Here is a 19,302-nt window from a genome sequence, read left to right on the forward strand (position 1 = left end):
ACCCCTGGTATAGTTCTCTGTGAGAGTCTGGCACTTACTCTCTATCCTTCCCTTAGATCTATTCTTTTCTTCTGGAGGCCTGGAAAAACCCACATTTATTCTCAAAATTGCTAGGAATACATGATGCTAGTATTTTTGCCCTTGGTAACATAATAGGTTTTCAAAGGCCTAATTTGATTCTTCATTTGGAAAATTTATAGCCTGGTAGTCCAGAAGAGAATTGTGTCTAATGCTAGAAAATTAATTATAAAGGCATGTTTACTTCTTATTTTTGAAAAAAAAAATACCCAAGGGCTTTAAGATCCTATAGTTTAACTTCTTTCCTTAACTTGTCAAAAGATTATGTTCTATTTGTATAAAAACAAGAATTGAACTGTGGCCAGCAATAAAATGAGTAGTATATAGGAAAAATAAAGGATGATTTTTATTTCGGTAAAGTGACCTGCTGTGTGATGATTCAAAGCATTTTCAGAAACTTGATCAGCATGATTCTCTTCCTAGGAAATCACACATAGTAATTTTTCTCCCAATTCTAATTTCCTTCTTTTTAAAAGTAAAATGAATAATACTAACAGATTTCATTATTTCTGTCCTTTATAACTTTCTGAGAATGTTCATTTAGAGAAGGTACAGGGGAGTTACATGGATGTGCTTCCCAAAAACTTAGAAATAGAGGAATGAGGTCACCCCCTGAGAGCTTAACTCATAAAATCTACACATAATGAATGAGCTTAGGGAGGAGTCACAAACTCAAATGCTAAAATGACCAGATCAGTACAAAACCTAAAAGAGGAAACCACATAACAGGAGTGGTCAGGAATGGGACCAGTGGGGAGTGTGAGTACCAAGTGATAGGTGTTCTTCAGTTTCCATTGATTACATTGTGGTCAGATATTCAATTTTTTCAAAAGACACTGTAAACATGTACCTTCATGTGAACTATCTCAGTTTCAAAATCATAGTTTATTTGTATATTTTTAAAATTGGTGAGGGCCAGAGTATTTTTTAAAAGATATTATTTATTTGAGAGAGTGGAGCATGAGAGAGAGTGCATGAGTAGCAGATGAGGGGCAGAGGGAGAGGGACAAACAGACTCCCTGCTGAATAGGGAACCCAATGTGGAGCTCAATCCCAGGACCCTGAGATCATGGCCTGAGCCACTGAGTGCCCTAGAACCAGAAGATTTTTATTAGTTGCTAATTTGCAACATCCGGAGTGGGCTTTGGCAATAATAATGCAAGTGAATGTAAATGAGCGAGTAGAGAGTTTGTAAAACACCCCAAAATGCCAAGATGAAGTTAATCTCAGGATCCAGGAAAAAATAGGAATGTGACTATATTTAAATGGAAGCTTAATTATTGGTATTAGAACCACTCTGGAGAAAGTTAATGTATCTAGATAGGGGGTTGCCAATCTGTAACTTAGGATAAACAAGGATCTTAGAATACAAATTTTGCATTTTGAGCTAATGTAGGATATTAAAGTGGTATCCTGACATAAACCCATCTCTAGGGGTATTCTATGAAATGAAATAAAGATGCCTAATATTCAGCAGAAAAAATAGTTCTTGCTCCTATTTTCCATTCATTTAACAGTTATTTACTGCATTCTTTTGATGTGCTAGGGGTTTTGCTAGCTGCACCAGTTTCCAAGCTCAAACAGCAGATGATGAGTAATTTGGCTTCCTAAGTATTCTGATACAGGAAGAAGGTGCTCTAGATGGTCATTATAAAATAATATTCTCTACCATATACTTGAATTTTCACATTCTGGATTATGCACTAGTGTTTGAAGAGTTTAGAAGAGGTGTCTGTAACCATAAGAGACTCTTAACCTTAGGAAACAAACTGAGCTGGAGGAGAGGGGTGTAGGGGGATGAGGTAACTGGCTGATAGACATTAAAGAGGGCACCTGATCTAATGAGCACTGGGTATTATGTAGGACTGGTGAATCACTGAACTCTACCTCTGAAAACCAATAATACATTATATGTTAATTAATTGAATGTAAATTTTAAAAAAGACTCCCCCCCTCAAAAAAAAAGAAGAGGTGTCTGCCCAAGTTCAATTATCTCTGGGTATTCAAAAAGTGCTTCTGAAAAAAAAAAAGTGCTTCTGAACTGGTAAAAATGAGGCTACACCATGTCAGTTTCCCCAAGTAACTGCAATTGCTTGAGGCCCTGCCTCAGTGTATGCTTCCCTTCTATAAAAAGCCATCAAGCTGCAGGAGACTGAGGATTTTTGCTTCTACCCATAAGGATTAACTGCTCAATATAAGAAACTGTTTTCAGTACTGGACAAGAGATAATGCAGGACTGTGATCCTTGAGAGAAAAAAAATAAGTAAGGTAAGCCTTAAGATCACACCAGCTCATTGTTTGGAAGCCATTTACAGGATACAATTCAGGTGGAGGAACTCAGAGGTCTTACTGAGCTCGGGAGATTAGAGTGGAGAGTGAGGTGGCAAGAGTTTGTGGGGCAGAGTACCAGAGAGAAGGGAACTATATTGAAAGAAAGCTCAAGGTATCAGTAACGAAGTCATTTCTGCTCTTCACATGCATGGAGGAAAACTACATGAGGTTGTTTGATGGTAGCTAAACAATCCTCAGAATTCATAGAAAGAAAAAAAAAAGAGAAAAAATTCATAGAGAGCTGAAAAAACGTTTACAATCTCACTAGTCAGAGTATGGAGATGTTGCAACACATAGCATGTATAAGAGGCCTCATAAAGGTCATCCCTTAGTAGTGGGTCTGGACCTAACCTAATAAGATAAAAACAAGTCTAAAGAAGATCTAACTGGACTGCAAGTGAATTAAACTGCATACCTGAACAAAGTAAACAGTTAGGAAACATAATGAAAAACAAAATTCAACACTTTTCAGCATTTAATAAAAAATTACTAGACATACAAATAAGCAGGAAAATAAAGCCTATAAACAGGAGAAAATTCAACCAATCCCAGGGAGACAGCCCTGGGAAATTATAGAATAAGGATGATAAAACAACTGTTATAAGTATGCTTTATATGTCAAGAAGGTAGATGAAAACATGAACACAGGGATCCCTGGGTGGCGCAGCGGTTTGGCGCCTGCCTTTGGCCCAGGGCGCGATCCTGGAGACCCGGGATCGAATCCCACATCGGGCTCCCAGTGCATGAAGCCTGCTTCTCCCTCTGCCTATGTCTCTGCCTCCCTCTCTCATTCTGTGTGACTATCATAAATAAATAATAAAAAAAAAATTAAAAAAAAATTAAAAAAAAAAAAGAAAACATGAACACAACAAGGAGAATAATACTAGGCATAAAAAGTCCAACTGATTGAGATTTGAGAATGGAAAATGAAAGTTATGAAAAGAAAAATACAAAGGATAGATTAACAGAAGATTAGACTTCAAAAAAAGATCGGTAAATCTGAAGACAAATCAATAGAAACAATACAAAAAGAAGTAGATAACACAACGACTAAAAAACTGAAAAAATGTGAACAAGGCATAAGTGACCTATAGAACAATACTAAGTGATTCTGGAAAAATTTCAAAATTGGATAAAAATGTAAACTTATTGATCTAAGAAACTTAATGAACCCCAATTGTAAGAAACACAAAGAAAATGACACAAAAGCACATATCAATCAAATTTCTTAGAATCAAAAGGAAAAAGGCTTCAAAGCAGATACAAAGAGAGGAAAATATTTTTTTTTAAAGATTTTATTTATTTATTTGACAGAGAGAGTGAGCAAGCAAGCAGGGGCAGAGGTAGGCAGAGGGAGACAGAAGCAGGCTCCCCCCAGAGCAGGGAGCCTGATGCAGGGCTTGATCCCAGAACCCTGGGATTATGACCTGAGCCAAAGGCAGATGCTTAAGCAACTGAGCCACCCAGGTGCCCCCAAAGGAGGAAAATCTTATATAGAAAAAAAAAAAAGAAAGAAAAGAAAGCAGATATCTTATAAAAACTGTGCAAACCTCCATGTAATGGAAAGGCATCCCTTAAGGCAGGGTTTTCAATCTTGACACAACTAACATTGTGTTAAGTATTTTGATAATATAAGTCATTATTTTACATCACAGCATTCCATATGTTAGTGGTACTTTAATTTTCAGATTAAACGAGAATCTGAGATAAAACTATAGATGAGAATGCTGAAATAGAACTGTCAGATGATTTTCCAAAAGAAACTTAACTAGGTTATGTGACTTCAGGAAAAGATAGATTGTAAATTTAGCAATGTTTCTCAAACTCAACACTATTGATATCTCAGACCATTTGATTCCTTGTGTGTGGGGGTGTTGTTTTATGCATCGTATGATGTTTAGCAGCATCCCTGACTTCTGGGTACTGGATCCAGATGCCAATATCTTTCTCTCAGTTATGACAACAAAAAAATGTGTCTACACATTGCCTAAAGTCTCCTGAGAGGCAAAAAAATCACTTCTGATTTAGAATCTGTACGCTACAGTATTGAAAGAAAACCCTGCCCACCTAGAATTCTATATCCAGCAACTATACCCATTCATGATAAAAACCCCATACCCTAGAAATAGAAGTAGAATTCTTCAACTTGATAAAGGGTATTTACAAAAATTTACATTTTCTATCATACTTAATAGTAAAAGACTTAATACTTTCCCCCCAACACTGAGAACAAGGGAAAGAAGTCTGATATCATAACTTCTATCTAACATTATCTTGTCAGTGTAATAAGGCAAGAAAAAAATAAACCCATTTGGATTATTAAAAAAGAAACAAAATTATACTTATTTATAAATGTCATAATCATCGATGTTGAAAATCTCACGGAATCTACAAGAAAGCTGGTAGCAGCTATAAATGAGGATATTTATAGAATATGAGGTAAATGTACTAAAGTCAATTGTATTTTTATACAGTAGAAATGAGCAACTGGAAAGTAAAGTTACAGAAATAAAACTATTGATAAAAAGTCAAAAATACTAAATAAATAGTGATAAATTGAACAAAATATCCAAACCTGTACATTGAAAATAATTGCACAGAGAAATAATGGAATACCTAAATAAAAATTTAAATAATGTTCATAGATAGATATATTTGATATTGGGTTTTCAACCTTCCCAAAATGATCTCTTGATTCAACTCCATCACAGTCAAAATATTAGCATCTTTTCTGGTAGAAACTGACAAATTGATTCTAAAATATACAGAGAAATGCAAAGTCCCTAAAATAGCCAAGACAATGTTTAAAATGACTAACACTTCAAGGATTACTATTATACTATAATGATCAAGACAGTGTGTTATTGCCATAAAAGTACACATATCCCAAGAAAGAAAAAAACAAGGACTAGACAGCTTCACTGGTGAATTCTACCAAATATTTAAAGAAGAATGAATACTAATCCTTTCTCAAATTCTTCAAAAAAAAAAAAAATAGAAGAGGGGGTACCATTTCTTTTTTTTTTAAGATTTATTTATTTTAGAGAGACAGAAAGCAAGAATGAGCAAGTGGGGGGAAGTGGTAGAGGGAAAGAAACCCAAGCAGACTTCATGCTGAATGTGGAGCAGATGTGGGGTGTGATCCCATGACCTGGAGTTATGACCTGAACTGAAATTCAGAGTTGGATGCTTAACTGACTGAGCCATCCAGGTGCCCCAAGGAGGTACCATTTCTAAATTCATTTTGTGAGTCTAGAATTACTCTGATACCAAAACCAGACAAGGATGCTACAACAAAAGAAAATTACAGGGCAATATTGAGATGAATACAGATGCAAAATCCTCAACAAAATATTGGTAAATCACTGAGTTATATGTAAAGGGATAACTAAATTCTACTCCTGAAAGCAATATTACACTATATGTTAACAACCAGAATTTAAATAAAAACTTAAAAAAATTAAAAAGTAAAAAAGAAAATATTAGCAAACCAAACTTAACATTACACTAAACTGATCATTCACTGTGATCATGTGGGATTTACTCCAGGGATGCAAGGATGGTTCAATATCCATAAATCAATCAACATGATACACCACATTAACAAAATGAAGGATACAAATCTTATAATCATCTCAACAGATATAGAGAAAGCACTTGACAAAATTCAACGTTGATTTATGATAAAAACTCTCAACAAAGTGAGTGTAAACGGAATGCACCTCAACATATTCAAGATCATGGAGGACAAGCCTACAACTATTAACGTTACACTTAATGGTGAGAAGCTAGAAGTTTTACCTCTAAGATCAAGAACAAGACAAGGATGCCTACTCTTACCACTTTTATCAACATAGTACTAGAAGTCCTAGCCACACCAATTAGGGAAGAAAAAGAAATAAACAGCATCCAAATTGAAAAGGAAGAAGTAAAACTGTTACTACTTGTAGATGACATGATACAGTGTGCAGAAAGACTAAAGATTCCAGTAAAAAAAAAACTGTTAAAAAACATTAATAAACAAATTCAGGAAAGTTTCAGGATACAAAAGCAATATATAAAATTTATATAATACATAGCTGCATCAAAAAGAATAAAATAGCTAGGAATATATATATATATATATATATATATATATATATATATATATATAAGGAGTTTGGAAGATCTGTACACTGAAAACTAAGACACAGTTAAGAAATTGAAATAAGACACAATTAGAAGATACAAAGACACAAAGAAATTGAAGAAGACACAATTAAATGGAAAGATATTCCATGTTCATGGATTGGAAGAAATACTAATATTGTTAAAATGTCTATAAGCTATAGATTCAATGCAATCCCTATCAAAATTTCAATGGCATTTTTCACAGAAACAGAAAAAAAAAGAAACAATCCTAAAATTGTATGGGACCATAATAGACCCTAAATAGCCAAAGCAATCTTGAGAAAAAACAAAGGGAAGCATCACTCTCCCTTAAAGAACTACATATAGAAACTTTGAATTGTCATTAAAATAAGTTTATTTGTACATGCAGTCTAAACATAAAGAATAAAAGAAATCCCATAAGCTGAGAGATACAGAGAACAGATTATGGTTTCCAGAAGTGGGGAAAAAGAGTGAAGGTGCTCAAAAGGTATGGATGTTTACTATAAAATATAAAACTATAAAATAAATGTCATGGGAATATAACATATAGCATAGTGAATATAATTAATAATACTCTATTGTTCATTGCTAAGAGAGTAGATCTTAAAAGTTCTTTACAAGAAAAAAGTCTAAAATGATATGTGGTAATGGATGTTAATTAACTAGTGTTATTGCAGTAATCATTTTGCAGTGTAAGCAAATATTAAATTATTATGTTGTACACGTGAAACTAATACATCAATTATAGCTCAATAAAAATGATTTTTTTAGGAGTACAGATATAAACAAAAAAAATTCCAGATGTAGATCCACACATATGTGGGTAAATATCGAGGAGGAAAAGGATAATCTTTCAACAAGTGGTAGTGGAACAACTGGCTATCCATTTATACAAAGAAATAGATCTGACCTTCACCTTAGATATAAAAATCAACTTGAAATAAACATGAATCTAAATATATGAGCTAAAACTATGAGCTTTTTATGAGAAGATATAGGACAAAATCTTAGAAACCTTGAGTTTGGCAAACATATCTTATTTTTTAAGATTTTATTTATTCATGATAGAGAGAGAGACACACACACAGGCAGAGACACAGGCAGAGGGAGAAGCAGGCTTCATACAGGGAGCCCGATGTGGGATTTGATCCCAGAACTCCAGTATCATATCCTGGACCAAAGGCAGGCACTAAACTGCAGAGCCACCCAAGGATCCCTGGCAAAGATATCTTAAACAAAAAAGTAAACACATACACAGAAAAGAAAAAAAAGTAAAACCTCTTGCTTTTCTAAAGGCACTATTAAGAAAAGGAAATGCAAGCCTCAAAATGGGAAAAATATTTGCAAAAATATATAAAGAATGCTTTTAATTTAAAAGTAAGAAAATTCAATAACAAATGGATAGCATTTCTATACACTAACAATGAGACTGAAGAAAGAGAAATTAAGGAGTCAAACCCATTTACAATTGCACCCAAAAGCCTAAGATACCTCGGAATAAACCTAACCAAAGAGGTAAAGGATCTATACCCTAAAAACTATAGAACACTTCTGAAAGAAATTGAGGAAGACACAAAGAGATGGAAAAATATTCCATGCTCATGGACTGGCAGAATTAATATTGTGAAAATGTCAATGTTACCCAGGGCAATTTACACCTTTAATGCAATCCCTATCAAAATACCATGGACTTTCTTCAGAGAGTTGGAACAAATTATTTTAAGATTTGTGTGGAATCAGAAAAGACCCCAAATAGCCAGGGGAATTTTAAAAAAGAAAACCATATCTGGGGCATCACAATGCCAGATTTCAGGTTGTACTACAAAGCTGTGGCCATCAAGACAGTGTGGTACTGGCACAAAAACAGACACATAGATCAATGGAACAGAATAGAGAACCCAGAAGTGGACCCTGAACTTTATGGTCAACTAATATTCGATAAAGGAGGAAAGACGATCCACTGGAAGAAAGACAGTCTCTTCAATAAATGGTGCTGGGAAAATTGGACATCCACCTGCAGAAGAATGAAACTAGACCACTCTCTTGCACCATACACAAAGATAAACTCAAAATGGATGAAAGATCTAAATGTGAGACAAGATTCCATCAAAATCCTAGAGGAGAACACAGGCAACACCCTTTTTGAACTCAGCCACAGTAACTTCTTGCAAGATACATCCACGAAAGCAAAAGAAACAAAAGCAAAAATGAACTATTGGGACTTCATCAAGATAAGAAGCTTTTGCACAGCAAAGGATACAGTCAGCAAAACTCAAAGACAACCTACAGAATGGGCGAATATATTTGCAAATAACATATCAGATAAAGGGCTAGCTTCCAAAATCTATAAAGAACTTATTAAACTCAACAGCAAAGAAACAAACAATCCAATCATGACATGGGCAAAAGACATGAAGAGAAATCTCACAGAGGAAGACATAGACATGGCCAACATGCACATGAGAAAATGCTCTGCATCACTTGCCATCAGGGAAATACAAATCAAAACCACAATAAGATACCACCTCACACCAGTGAGAATGGGGAAAATTAACAAGGCAGGAAACCACAAATGTTGGAGAGGATGCGGAGAATAGGGAACCCTCTTACACTGTTGGTGGGAATGTGAACTGGTGCAGCCACTCTGGAAAACTGTGTGGAGGTTCCTCAAAGAATTAAAAATAGACCTGCCGGGATCCTTGGGTGGTGCATTGGTTTGGCACCTGCCTTTGGCCCAGGGCGCGATCCTGGAGACCCGGGATCGAATCCCACGTCAGGCTCCCGGTGCATGGAGCCTGCTTCTCCCTCTGCCTGTGTCTCTGCCTCTCTCTCTCGCTCTCTCTCTATCATAAGTAAAAAAATAAAAATAAATAAAAAAATAAAAAATAAAAGAAAATAAAAATGGGGCCATATGATTAACCTCCTTTAAAAAAAAAATAGACCTGCCCTACGACCCAGCAATTGCACTGTTGGGGATTTACCCCAAAGATTCAGATGCAATGAAACGCCGGGACACCTGCACCCCGATGTTTCTAGCAGCCATGTCCACAATAGCCAAACTGTGGAAGGAGCCTCGGTGCCCATCAAAAGATGAATGGATAAAGAAGATGTGGTTTATGTATACAATGGAATATTACTCAGCCATTAGAAACGACAAATACCCACCATTTGCTTCAACGTGGATGGAACTGGAGGGTATTATGCTGAGTGAAGTAAGTCAATTGGAGAAGGACAAACAGTGTATGTTCTCATTCATTTGGGGAATATGAATAATAGTGAAAGGGAATATAAGGGAAGGGAGAAGAAATGTGTGGGAAATATCAGAAAGGGAGACAGAACATAAAGACTTCTAACTCTGGGAAATGAACTAGGGATGGTGGAGGGGGAGGAGGGTGGGGGGTGGGGGTGAATGGGTGACGGGCACTGAGGGGGACACTTGACGGGATGAGCACTGGGTGTTATTCTGTATGTTGGTAAATTGAACACCAATAAAAATTAATTTATTAAAAAATTTTTTTAAATACAGTCTTCATGTTCTATTACCTGCTTTGAAAGACTAACTTTTAATGGCAGCTTATAATTCCCTTAGTGATTCTTCTATTGTTGGATACTTATTTTGCCTATTGTATATAACTAACACTAGGAAAACATATTTATGTATAAGGCTTTTATTCTGTAATTTAGATCTTTTCTAAAGCCCAATTCTGCATAATATTCTGACTGAACATTGTTACAGCCTCCTAAGTGGCCCAACTTCCACTCCTCCCCTGCTGTTGCCAGAGTTACTTCCCAAGCACAACTGACGATGTCACTCCCCAGCTTATAATTTCAGCTGGCCTTCTGTTGTCTACAAGGTGAAGATATGGTTCCCTGTTGAAGCACAAATATCTTATGATAAACAAGCCTCAAGCCTCAACATATTCTCTGCTATGGGTTGAACTGTGTTTTCCCAAAGCCCCAATGTCTGAATATGACCTTATTTGGAAATAAGGTAACTGCAGATTAACTAGTTAAGATGAGGATAGGCTCTTAATCCAGTGTGATTAATCCAAAAGATGACCACGTGAAGCCACAGTGACAGGGAGAATGCAGGTGAAGAGGGAGACAGAGATTGGAGTGATGCACCCGCAGGCCAAGGAATGTCAAGGATTGCTGGCTGTCATAAGAATTTAGGGGAGAGACATGAACAGTTGTCCCCTTAGAGTCCTCAAAAGGAACTGACCCTTTTCATACCCTGATTGTTGACTTCTAGTCTCCAGACAAGCAAGAGAATAAATTTCTGTTGTTTTAAGCCATCTGGTTTGGGGTCCTTTGTTACAGCACTCCTAGGAAACTAATACATACTAAATATCCCTATCGCATTGAATGGACTCCCTTTTCAGAGACTTGCCCATGTCTGCTGTTCTCAGTTCAGAATGTTTTCCACACCTCCCTTCAACCCCACTCTTTGCTTGGCAAATTTAAGACACAGTTTCAGGATCCCCTTTTGAATGAAACCATCTTTGCTTTTCCTTTCTGCTTCAGGAAGTTGGCAGCATGGATCACCATTTTCCCATTGTAAATTGGACTTAATATACTATAGTATAATTACCAACTCACCCTTGACATACTAGGAGTTTTTTAAGAACAGAGATCACATCTTACTCATTTTTGTATACCCACTGCCAACTGATAGTGAGAATGCACGGTCTGCTGAGTCATGAAATCTTAACATATCCTACAAAAGGTACATGACATAGTATACAGACTTTGGAATGACTTCAGTTAGGCAGACCAAATCTGGTTTAAAATCCAGGCTCCATCACTTAGCAGTTGCTGGGTCATTGTGGGCAAATCACATGAGCTATCTGAACCTTGATATGTTCATCGATAAGATAGGGATTATATATTTCTTCCTGGTAGGTTATGAAAAATTGATGAGGTGCCATATGTAACTACACTTACACACCTAATAGGCATTTAGTAAATATACATCTTTTAAAAATATATATTCACTATTTTTTTGTTTTTTTTAATAATAAATTTATTTTTTATTGGTGTTCAATTTGCCAACATACAGAATAACACCCAGTGCTCATCCTGTCAAGTGCCCCCCTCAGTGCCCGTCACCCATTCACCCCCACCCCCCGCCCTCCTCCCCTTCCACCACCTCTAGTTCGTTTCCCAGAGTTAGGAGTCTTCATGTTCTGTCTATATTCACTATTTTTGTTGGACATATACATACGACTATAAAGTCAGTGTACATATGTAGAAATAAAAAGCAAGTATTATAAAACTTATTTTCAAAACTGAGATATACTTCATTTACAAATTACTGACAGACCATATAAAGAATCTTTGAATTTCCATGAAAATAATCACAATCTTGTTATTTTGATTGGAGAACATGGACCTTGATTTATTTATTTACTGAGGGCAATTTAATTTTTGGCAATGAAAGTAAAAGGAAAAGAAAACAGAAAAAAGAGAGAAAACCCCCCAAAATGAAGAAAAGAGAAAAATAATCTGCTTCCTGACAAGTCTCTGCCAACATCTAGGTCCCTAATGACTCATGTTTTTCCCCCTAGGGAGAAAGCTAATTTAGGCCAAAATTGTTCAGTCTCTTCAATCTTTCTGAACAAAAATGAACAATGAGGAAAGAGCCACACTGTGGTTTAAGCCCAGAGCCCTCGGGTCACAGTGTACCTTGAGGGTCCCTGGAAGGCCCCTGCTATCACAAAGGTAGTGAGTTCTGTCAAGCTTTTAACCCCACACAAAGGCCCTTCCCAGCTGCTGAAGACTGGTTCCAAATGGAGCCCTGTTGTTTTTCTGGTGAACACGCAAAGCAACAGAACAAACACATCAACCCCATCCTTCAGAGGTCTCATAAACCACTCACGTCTGTTTTTAACATCTCTGTATCCAGCAATTTACCCAAAATAAAGTGCATTTGTTTTCTTAAATGTAACTTGTCAGTCATAAAAGATGAGCCTGAGATCTTAACCTGAGCTCTATTAGAACTGACACACTTTTATAGAGCATCACCATCACAAAACAGTATAAATGGGGCTGGGGACAAATGTAACAGACCTTTTTGATCTCTGAAGCAGAAACAAATAGGGTTACAAACAGTATATGATCTAGCAATAGAGTGTAGAAGCTAAGAGCGCCCAGTTTAACTCCTGGTTTTGCCACTTTCTAGCTACTACCCCAGCTTCCTCATCTATCACATGAGGATAATAACAGTACCTTCCCTCAAATGATGCTATAAAAATTAACTGATTAGGATGATGTCTAGCACATAGTAACCCCTCAATAAGTGTATGCTATTATTAAAGATATTATTGGCCATTCCAGATTCCTGCAAAAAGCACGGACCCATCTACAAAGAAACATGTGGGGTAAATCATTCTTTTTTTCAAACTGTCACATTTCTGGGACCCATACAAGATTTAAGCAGTAAGCTGTCAACTAAGACAAAGCAATTCAGAGGATGAATTATTCCAGGCTTGCCTTGCCTAGAGTGTCCCTAAAATGTTCCCTTCTGCCCAAAGGCTATTGCAATACATCTATCAGATTTTTGCTGGATACCCTCTAAGGCCCAAGGACTGTCACATTTCTAATCTACCCATTTGCAACTCAGAAGCTTCTCAGCTCCAAGTTCTGGGCAGCCACCACCAATTAACTGAGGTTGGCAAGGATAAAATAACTATTTGTTATCACCAGCATAAGACATTAAAACCTGCAAAGATGGGATCCAATTCCCCTTATAATGGTGGTACTGGGTGAGGGGTAGGGAAGATGACGACCTATGCCTATAGACAAATGTCATTATACCAAAATTTCACTTCTCTAGACTCTCAGAAGATAAACTGGGAGAAGAAAACATTATTACAGTCAAAATTGGTGAAGTACTAAGTAAATAAGGGAGTTTTGTGTATTAATCCTTCCAGTAAATTACTCTCTATTCCTAAGAATTAACTTATTACATAGTAGACTCATGGGCCAAAGCAGAGCTGCCCAACAGGTATGCTAGGGATGATTATAGGTGTACAAGAGGTAATAATCCTTTCATCTCTTGGGGCAGGTAAGCAAAGGTACTTAGGGCAGTATCGCGTATCTCAGTATGCTGTGCAAATATTGCCGTTTCATATGTGTGTCATGACTGGAAAAAGCTTGGGAACCACTGGTTTAATAGATGATTGCATTTTCTACAGTATCCTCAATGGTAACTATGGCAAAGCTTAAGCACTGGGTGGCTTATTATATATACTTCCTATTATGGTTACCAATACAAATATATTCTAGAAAAACCCAATACACATTCTTGATCTGAGAGCTCAGTCCCATAACCAAAATTCTGTTCTGATTAGCTTCCTTTGTTTGCAAGGGATGGAGAGGCACATGCATTAAGGTGTAGCACAGATAATGAGGGCTCTTCACAAGTCCTATCAAGGAATCCCATGGGAATTAAAAGACAGCCTATTCAGAGACTGGATACAGAAGCCAGCAGTTTGAGAGACTTCAGCCACAAGAGATCCTAAGTCCTTACCCTGATATCCTAATAACACAATTTGGCTACATTCTCTCTTTCTCTTTGGGAGGCTCTCTTGCATTTTCTCCCAGTTGGCTACCAGTGACCTTTTGGACTCTCTACTTTATATATTTTTCACTAATACTTTGCTTTTGCTTTTTTCTAGGTTCTGATTTCTCATAACTTCAACCTGCTCATAACTTCTTCTGATCCCTACTTTTACCTCATGGTCAATCTCAATTTCCTTCTTTCTCCCCCCTTTCTGTCCTCTCTGGATCTTACAGTGTCAATTCCTATTTCTGACTCTGTCTCCACATTTTTCAATCCACATTGAAATGTGGATTATTCTTGAGAATAAGCCCATGGGTGATCTTGCCAGTTCTTCTTTGGGCAGAACCTTAGTTTTTCCTCCAGGCTATGGTTTGACTAGGTTCTTGGGCATCATGCTCCTTCAACAGAGCTGTAGTGGGAGAAACAATTTTCCTTTGAAGATTTCTAGATAGGGAAAACAGTATATCTAGAACAAGCCTCCTCAGGAGAACAAGATTTTTATATTTTCCATTGTCAAGGAGACCATTTAAACACATTCATTTTCTTATTTTTTTAAATAATTTTTGATAATTTGCTTCTTTTTCCCATCCATCCATCCAAAAAATGAAACTCTCTGTCTTCAAAAGAAATGTATGGAATTTGGGATCCCTGGGTGACTCAACAGTTTAGCACCTGCCTTCGGCCCAGGGTGTGATCCTGGAGACCCGGGATGGAGTCCCACATCAGGCTCCCTGCATGGAGCCTGCTTCTCCCTCTCTCTCTCTCTTCTCTCCCTCCCTCCCTCCCTCCCTCTCTCTCTGTCTCTCTCATGAATAAATAAATAAGTAAAATCTTAAAAAAAGAGAGAAACATATGAACTCTCCAATAATTATAATGATCCTTGAGGAACACAAATCTACTAGGGGAGATAAACTGTGTTTGCAAATCATTTTAAGTGTCTGAAGAATACCCAAAATCAAATGTTACAAAGTTCAAAGGACGAAGATGACAATTCATCTAGTCTCTGAAAGATGGAGAAGATCTGATGTTCATTCCAGACAGAAGGAACAACATGAGCCTAAGGCTTGAGTTAGCAGAGTTTTGTAATATCAAAACAGAGATTCTAGCAGAAATGTGTAATAATTGTGAAAAATTAAATTAAAACCAAGTTGAAAAAATAGAATGTAAAAAAAAAATCTGTCTTTCATTACTGCTCACTTACCCTTTCCACAGGGAAATCCTCTCTTCAAAGGTAATAACCATAAACTGCTATAAATTTGCCCAGACTCTTTTCTATACTACTAAACCAAAACATTAAAATGATTTGATGAGAAAGATACTAAAACTTATTTTTCGAAGTAGGTTAAGTACTTTCTTTGGGTTAAGAAATTCTTTAAGTGAATGTTCCATCACATTTTGTTATCATGGAGCTGTTGACTTAAACTGATGTAAAAGAACTCAATTCAGTTTTGTAAATAGCTCTCATTTTTAGGGAATCATTTTAACCAGAACTGGAAGGAAGCCAGAGGTGAGTACTCATACATTAGGGGGATGAAAAGATTCCACTCACAACAGAAAGTCCCACATACTTCAATGAGTACTTAGATCTTCACCAGATTTTTTTGATATACTATAAATTTTTGTCTCCAACAGAAGGCGAATTTTACTTTAATAATGGAATATTGACGAAATTGTCAAAGGCTTAAGAGAAATCAGATGTATTTCTCCTCTACAACACTGCTTTTTAAATAAACTAAATGATTTTTTTTAGCCTCTCGTATCTAATGGAATGGCCGACTGAATTTACTTAAGCCTCTTTCTTTCACATTTACATGACAAAATCAAATTTCTGAAAGAACATGTTCTAGAGCATATATGGGGAACTCAAGTTACATGGATGCAGGACACTTACCCCAGACTGCCATGAAAACAGCAAAGAATACAGTGGCTCCATTATCAAAGAGGTGGGTCACCTGGGAACATTATGAATCATAGTTAAACTAGTTTCTCATATACCAAGTTTCAATTCACAGTTTTTCAAAATAAAAATAAATGAATTTTGCGATGTTTCTTTGGGATATTTTCCTTTTGGATCATAATCAAGGAGGACGTTCCTCCAATTATGAAGTTGTTTGGGTACGTAAGGAGGATCTGTTCCCTTTACGTAGGTATCATTAAGTTGAACATAAATTTATCAACAGCCCCAATACTGTTAAGAACTTTCTTTGATGCCCCATAAAAACTATTATACGTGGACATATGTATATTATATACTTTTACTTAAGACTAGGAAGGTATTATTATTGCTGCTTTAAAGCCTTCTGATTTCTATTTTTAATGCCTCATTTATTCACTTGGAAAACCTGGCTATCTTGTCTGTGTAGTTTTGAACAAACATTTTCTGGGCTACCCTCTGGATTTTAGTATTACAAAGAAGAGAGAGTAGACCATTAACAAAATCCACTTCCACCTTTATTAAAGCCTCAGGTAATCACTGTATTTACCTATTATATATAACACAAAGACAGCTAGCAAATACTTTATTGCCAGATAATATATTCTATCACAAACACCACAGCAGAAAGCTATTTGTCCTGCAAAACTGCCATGGTCATTTCTACCTCCAGAATAAATCACACCAGTGTCATACCAAATTGAAATGATGACTGATACATTCATAAAGCATAATCTTTTTTGGGTACTTTATAGCTCTCTATAAAATATACTTTACTGTCCCTTGGAGAATGTGCCAACTATAAACAGGTATTTTCCTTTTATGTCAGAGTGTAAAGTATTTCAAAATTTTCCAAAAGTTCTTCTTTTTCTTTGAACATAGGAGAGATAAGCAGCATTCAAATACCTCATGTATACAAAAGGCAAAAGCCAATATTTCGTATGCCAGAGGGGAGTGTTAAGTGGTATGTTGCATATCATATAATGCACTGAACATTAAATCAAGCCTGAGACTTCCAGTGGTATGTGGCTGGTGTGCACTCTCTATTAGGGTATTTATAGGGTGTTGGTGGAAGTTGTAGCTTGTGCCATCAGATTAGATTCTGGAATCAGTTGTAGTGGTCATTGTTTTTGGCTGTTCACATTGTCTTTCTCCTTCCTCCTGGTAATAGATGCCTCTCATGTAGGTCCCTATGGGCATGTTGCTCAAAGAGAACCAATTAGAGTCCTTTCCTGGGACTGATATACAAACATCTGGAGAGGGACATTTTTCTGCTGTAGTTACTTGGGAATATGTGAATCAGGAGGGGTGAGTTAGTAAGGATTTTTGGTTCCTACTAAAACGGTACGTTAAAATAGCCTGATGGCTCCCTTTGCCAAAATCAACCCTAGGGAAGCAGACAACAGATTCTGGGAACCAAAAAAACACAAAAACAAAGACCCTAAGGAACCCCAGGGGAGGTGGAAAGTTGCCTTGAACTGGCGTGTGTGTGTGTGTGTGTGTGTGTAGGAAGTGGTGGTATACAGGGAGAGTTAGTGGCAGTTCCCTAGCAGAGTGGAAGCTTATCATGGAACAAAACATAATTTCTACTCTAGCCTCTCCCTCCATGGTCATTGGATATGTCTCCCATCAAATCAGCTGCAGCAGGCCAAGCCACAGGGGCTGGTTCTTGGAGTAGTATCAAGGATGCTCAGAGTTCTGACTGGCTGAGGAGAAAAGGAGATGCTCCCTGGCCAGCTGGCATTCTCTCCTCAGCCCAGGTCCTCTTAGACTCCAGGACTGGTAGATTACAGTCAGGGGACAGTGGCTCCACCCAATTCTGTTTTGTTCTAGGCAGATTTAAAAATGAAACTCTGACCAAAAAAGTCCTCTGGAAAAGTCAGCGCACGGAGCCTGGGACAAACTGTCCTCTCCTTTCTGTAAATTCACCAGGACTGACAGCTGAGTGCCTGGCCTCTGACCATTACTCAAAAGTGGTTGACACCTCCAGGGGATAGGCATGCACAGGCCAACATAATGAAGTATTTGGGGAGGACAGCGGACTCCAAAGAATTCCAAACTAGGCAACATCAATGTTCTGAAACTGACATTCTGTAACAGCAGACCAAGCATTTTTAAAAAGCATACAAATTTGCTTAAGGAGATAAAGAAGATAGAAATCTCATATTGTGGCAGTCGGTAGCCACCTTCCCTATCATGTGACGAGAACCTGTCTGCAGAAGGGTCATGCAGACAGAAAGCCAAAGAGCGACATCTTGGAGGACCAGTTTAGGCCTGGAGGCTCTTGTTCTCAGTGTGAGCTATTTTAGTATATTTTCCAGTGAAATGAGCCAATAAATCCCTTTCTGCTTAAGCCAATTTAAGTTGGGTTTCTGATCTTGCAAATGTAAAGGCCGAACTAAAGCATTCCTGACCAGCAGAACAGCCATTGATTAGAGTGATCTGGGCTCTGACTTGATCCAATATTCCTATGTATCCTCAGTCCTATGAAATTGGTTTGGCATTTCTAATAAATGCTTCTAAAGGAAACACTATAGACCTTCAATTCTTTCATTCTTAGACTTTTTCAGTTTTCATTTTACTAAATTTTTTAAGGCAAGACCAAATCTAAAATCTGGAATCCAAACATCTTGTAGCCTCAGTATGGCACAATGATATGTTTTGCAGTCAGATAAATCAAGGCCTAGCTACTTATTACTGTGTGACCATGGATGACTAATTTTTACCTCTGAGTAAAATAAGAGTAATAACATCTATCTTGAAGTTGCTGTAAGAATTAGAAATAAAAATGTAGGTTGCCTAGATACTTTTATATCTACAGCCCAGCTATTATTATAATTAATACTGTTCTAGATCTTACGTTCAGTAGAATAACTGTTCAACTATCTCCTATAAAATCGGAGCACTCTGAACTATCTATGATGAACCTTTCAGGGAATCATCACAGATCTCCTAAAAAGAAAACTTCACTCAAGTCCTATCTTTTCATGTAAAAAACAAATACCCTTAAACAACAATAACAATAAAAGACTGGCTTTCTGAGATTTCCCCCAAAGCAGAACTTTTGCACCTGCGTCATTCAAGCTTAACTCATGATCTTTAAACAAAATTATATTACTGACCAAACTCTTGATTCTCATCAGATCTGTACTTCCTAAGCTCATTCTGTTAAATTTGTCCTCACTCGCTCAGATCTATCTGTATGTTCTCCAAAGGTAGGGAGAGTATTTTGTGTCTTTTTGGT

At 36.9% G+C, this 19,302-nt stretch overlaps 1 protein-coding gene across 1 annotated transcript in view; it reads right to left on the reverse strand.

The window, feature by feature from the left end:
* The window catches only part of ANO4 (anoctamin 4), a 327,266-nt gene that overhangs the window by 67,164 nt on the left and 240,800 nt on the right, over positions 1–19,302 (reverse strand). The window contains exon 14 of the mRNA XM_055336489.1: positions 16,017–16,077. Coding sequence (XP_055192464.1) covers positions 16,017–16,077 — 61 coding nt within the window. The remainder of the gene's footprint in view (positions 1–16,016; positions 16,078–19,302) is intronic.

Source organism: Nyctereutes procyonoides, unplaced genomic scaffold (assembly GCF_905146905.1).
Source record: "Nyctereutes procyonoides isolate TBG_1078 unplaced genomic scaffold, NYPRO_anot_genome, whole genome shotgun sequence".
NCBI classification, from domain to species: Eukaryota; Metazoa; Chordata; class Mammalia; order Carnivora; family Canidae; genus Nyctereutes; species Nyctereutes procyonoides.